Raw genomic sequence first — 4,676 nt, 5'->3', positions numbered from 1 at the left:
GAAACACCCCCCCCCCCCCCCTTCTTTCCCCCGCTGCAGGTAACCCACTGCAGGCTCTCTGTAGACTTCTCAGGCTCTCTTAACATCTGTATTGGCTCCCAGTGGCTTGATTTTCTGCACTTACTGCTTTTCTCGTTTTCTGCTGTGAGCTGTTCAGGTCATGGGAAGGGAGCCTTTCCCTAGAAAGTGCGGCAAGGAAATTGGCAGAGCCGGACCCTGTTTATTCCAGACAGCCCAAGGGTCAGGCAACCAGCCCCATCCCAGATGTCCTGAGTAACAGTTCAGTCCTCCCAGCTGAGTGAGCTGCTTCTAACTTTGTGAAACACTGTGTTTCTAGAAGCTTCTTAATATGTCTTTATAATCGAGACACTCAAGCACGAGTTTGAAAGGAACCTGAAAGTGGTAGAGTCAAGTGCCTTTGAAGATTGGGTTTCCAATTTTGTTTTGTTTTGATTTGCAATGTGCCGGTGCCTCATATAACCTGTATAAACAGGCTGCTTTATCTTCTGTTTTATTCTGGCTGGCGGTGCTCCCAACTCAGGCTAAGCCACTTAAGCCTCACTTGGTGCCTGGAGCTTCTTTGCGGTATTGGCCAGTGCAGCCCATAGCGAGGAGCATGTCCCTCCTGTTTGGTCACGGCGGACAGCTTCCGTGATAGTCTGACCAGACTCACCACCTCTGCCACAGTGATGTCTCCTGCAAAGGATCTAAGTTCACTACTGAATTTTATCCAGTCACCGAATTCCAGAAGGGTTTTCTCATTGCCTCTGCTCTTCACCCTTGGGGCCTGTATATTCTGCAAGAGAATATACATCTGTATTGAGGGAACAGTGCCGTGAGTTAAGTGAGACTGCTCCTGACTCCTCATTTTCAAAGTAAGTGTCCTGTCACCATCTCCCAACAGAGCTGTCCAGTTCCCCGCCAGGACCCTACCACCAGGAGCCCTACGTCTCAAAACCAGAGGAACGGTTTAAAGCACCACCCATTCTCCCCCCACATCTGCTCCAGGTCATCCTGAACAAGGACACGGGCATCTCTGTGAGTGCACAGGCGTCTGCCTGGACCGTCCTCCACGGTCATGTTCAACCGCCCCCTCTCTGTCCACCTCTTGCGGAGCTGCTGCCAAAAAAGCTCAGTGTCGCCCCTCAGTGTTAATTGCCGGGTCCACCTCTGCTGTGAGAACGGGCTTCTGGCAAGACCTTCTCCAGTGTGGGTGCTGCCTCCCCATCCAACAAGCCTTTCGAAGCTTTTCCTTGCATTTTACTCCTTTCAAATTTTATGATAAAAATACATAAACCAGCCCTTCTCAGTAAGCTGCACGATGGGATTCCTCCTTTAGCCCCCAGTGCTTTCAGAAACTGCTCTTAGGTAAGAATTTGGGTGTCTGGGCAACACATTCCCTCTGTGAGGTCGCTATCACAAAAGGAAGTGCAGGTCCTCCTGGGCCCTGGAGAACACACCATCACTCCCTCGTGGCTAATTGTCCATTTGGTTGAACCCGAATCGCCCAGTTTTCTGCTCTCGGATTCTTGGAGAGGCTAGATGTTCTTCAGCTTTATCCAAGCCACCACCTCAAAGGCACCCATTTATAAGGTGGAAAGCGCACCTTATAGGAGCTGAAGGACACGTGTGCAGGCGTTCCCTACACTGGCTAGGCTTTTACCCAGGGACCCACCACTCGGGGCAGAGAGTGCCTAAGCACACACTCACCTACACCTTCCTCGTTGGAATGAGCATTTATAATATTGGAGAGGGGTACATTGGAAAAAGAAATCCAGATTTCTGGTTTCTCAAAAAATTGGAGGGTGTGGCAGCATTAGTGCTAGTCCTGAGAGCTTTGTGGAGCAAGAGTGCCCCTCCTCCCCCAGTGACCCATGTCATTCTCCAGGCGCCCACTGCCCGGGAGTGTCTGGGATTGATTGTATCCTCCTGCTTTCTCTAAAAGTGCACTCATTGGATAGCTCTGTCTTTTGCCCCTTCAATAAGAGGACAAGGCCGTGGGCCACATTTTATAGAGGCCAAGGCAAAGCTGAGCAGAGACCCCTGGGAGCCCAGCAGCACATGGGGGCTCCCCTTGGTTGGAACATGAAGCATGACCCCCTCGCCTCATCTGGCATCTTGGACAGCCCTTTCGCTGCCTGACTTAGACAGGGCCTGAGCAGCTGCTCCCTTTCCTTGGCTCCCCAGGGCTGTGATGTAAAGTGGGGAGTCTTCCCGATTCCCAGATCGTAAATGCTCACCTCACGTCTGCTTCTGTTCCTCACAGTGTGATCCGGCTTTGCTTCCTGAGCCCAACCACGTCATGTTGAACCACCTTTATGCACTGTCTATCAAGGTAATGATGTGTTTGTTGCTGTTAGGGCTGTGATTCTCAAAGTGTGCTCTGCGCCCCCTAGAACTAAACTACCTGGAGTTCTTGGCTAAGGGGCAGCTCCCAGGACCTGATGCAGACCCCCGCTCCAGTCCTGCAGGCGGGCCTGGAACCTTTCGATGAAGCCCGCCTGGTGATGCTCATGCACACTATGCACTGTGAGTCCTGATCATTTGTCATTTCCACCCTTTCTCAGGATGGAGTGATGGTGCTCAGCGCGACCCACCGGTACAAGAAGAAGTATGTCACCACCTTGTTATACAAGCCTATATGAGGAGCTGCGAGCAGCGGTGGGCCTGGAGCACGGGCACCACCAGGCTACACACACGCATGCTTCCCACTGGAGGGAAGGGACTGTAAATTCCCCATTTCATGCTCTGTAAGACATTTCATACCTGCCCTAGTCCTGCCTGAAGGTCGGTTCTGGGCACAGCAGCTCCTGGCACGCCTCCGTCTGTCATGGCCCTCTCCACACCCAGTGGCTGAGAGCAGAGTCAAGGACAGAAGGCCCACAGCCCCACCACAGGGCGCAAAGACGGGTGCAGTTCTAAATACACATCCACCAAACCGGTCGTGGAGGTTTCCTTAAGCCAAAAACAAACACTAGCTACTTTGGTAGCAAATATCTGGGAAGCAGGAATAAGGCCACACAAAATTTCTAATTGTATGTGTGTCTTTAAGGCCTGGCTCTGGCGCTAACACCAAGTACAGTGTTGGTGCTGCCCGGCCTCTGCAATCAAAGCAATACTGTCTCCCGTTCTCTGCTCCAGGGAGGTGTCATTTCTATAGCAATTAGCACCTGTCTGATTTCAGGTGAAGTTCTACAGTTGTTACACTTACGTGCACTAAGTTTTGTTGTGTGTTTTTTTTTAACCAGAAATGGCTGATGTACAGCCTTAGGGCAATTTTCTAATCACCCAGCTAGAATGTAGATCATGTGAACAAACTGCTCAGCAATAATCTGTTCTCAGAACAGACTTCGAAAACCGCTGCCGGATTTCTCGGTTTAGCTGGATGATCCTCAGGACTGGCCACTGTTCGCGGCACGGTCGTCCAGCTTTTTATTCTCATCGTAATGAGGTGACAGTGTTACCATGAAAGCCTATGCCACTGCTCAGGACCTCTGTCCCTACCTAGAAGGCTGTCGCAGTTCTTATTGTTGCTTATTCTGCAAGAAACTTAGAACTCGACAGCAGTCTTCTAAACTTGTGTTGGGATGACATCCTTTGGACCAAAACGAACCTCTTATGCTGGGCTTGGCTTCCAGGGAGATGCTGCAAATGTTCCCATTAGTGCAGGCTCCTGTCCCCAAGTCAGCGGAAGCTGTCATGTTCTGTGTTCATGCTGGGAGACGGAGGAACGGAACTCCCTGGCCATAAACGCGAGTTCGGGTTAAAATAACCCTTTTTTGTTACCGTTTCAAAACACTGAGTTATTGTCACCTTGACGTACAGGTTTCAATAAAGCGTTCATTCAGTGCCATGCTTTCTAATCCTTTTCATGTCCTGTGGCCCACAGGTGAGGCTCCATTCCCTGCCCACACCCATTCCACACACAGTTTGAAAGGCTATTAAGGACTCTGGAGATTTAAAGTCCCTTTGAACAGCTGAGTCACAAGGGGAAGCTGAGGAGAGGCAGCTGTGAATGTTCCTGGGTTAGGCAGGGAGGTGGTATCCCAGGTCAGAGGTACTGCTTCCTGTTGCTCATCATCAAGCACTGCGAGGGAGCCACCAGGACAACCTGGAGTCAGACCTGTTCTTGCCAGCTAACGGGCTCTGTCCTCCCAAAAAGAGGGACGGTTACAGGTATCCCTTTCATGAGCCTTTCTTCCCAGGCATCAGGGAGCCGCTGGGACATCTGGCCCACCTGCGGTGGAGAGTGGCTGGGTAACTAGCCATCTCACCCTGAAAGCCCAGCTCTGGCCAGAGTGGTTCGGTTGGTTGTCCCAAGTTCCGAGAGGGTGCCGGTTCAATTCCTGGTCAGGGCACATGCCCGGTTGTAGGTTCGACCTCTAGTAGGGGGTGAGCAGCCGATTAATGTTTCTCCCTTTCTCTAAAATTAATAAAAGCCCGAGTTGGAAAATGCAGCCTGCAAATTAGCTCTACCCACAAATTTCAGAAGCAGCCACGCTGGAAATGCAATGCAAAAGGATTTGGAGCCAGTAAGCCCAGTCATTGTCCAGCGCAGCCCAGGGCCCATCAGGACCCGGCAGAGATGCCTGCAAGAGAGCACAGGCCCCAACCACAGAGCAGCTCGCGGTGTCCGCACTCCCCACAGCTGCTTGTGTATTTAAACGACTTCATTT

General features: G+C 51.4%; 1 protein-coding gene across 1 annotated transcript in view; it reads left to right on the top strand.

The window, feature by feature from the left end:
* The window catches only part of PRKAB1 (protein kinase, AMP-activated, beta 1 non-catalytic subunit), a gene marked incomplete at its 5' end in the record, with an annotated part of 9,370 nt that extends 5,517 nt beyond the window's left edge, over nucleotides 1-3,853 (top strand). The window contains 3 exons of the mRNA XM_005863810.2: nucleotides 905-1,038; nucleotides 2,267-2,335; nucleotides 2,568-3,853. Of these exons, the coding sequence (XP_005863872.2) occupies nucleotides 905-1,038; nucleotides 2,267-2,335; nucleotides 2,568-2,645 (281 nt within the window). The remainder of the gene's footprint in view (nucleotides 1-904; nucleotides 1,039-2,266; nucleotides 2,336-2,567) is intronic.
* Nucleotides 3,854-4,676: the final 823 nt, after the last annotated feature.

Source organism: Myotis brandtii, unplaced genomic scaffold, assembly GCF_000412655.1.
Source record: "Myotis brandtii unplaced genomic scaffold, ASM41265v1 scaffold181, whole genome shotgun sequence".
In the NCBI taxonomy this organism is placed as follows: Eukaryota; Metazoa; Chordata; class Mammalia; order Chiroptera; family Vespertilionidae; genus Myotis; species Myotis brandtii.
Note: the sequence above shows the minus strand (reverse complement) of the source record. Positions and strands in the feature narration are given on the sequence as shown.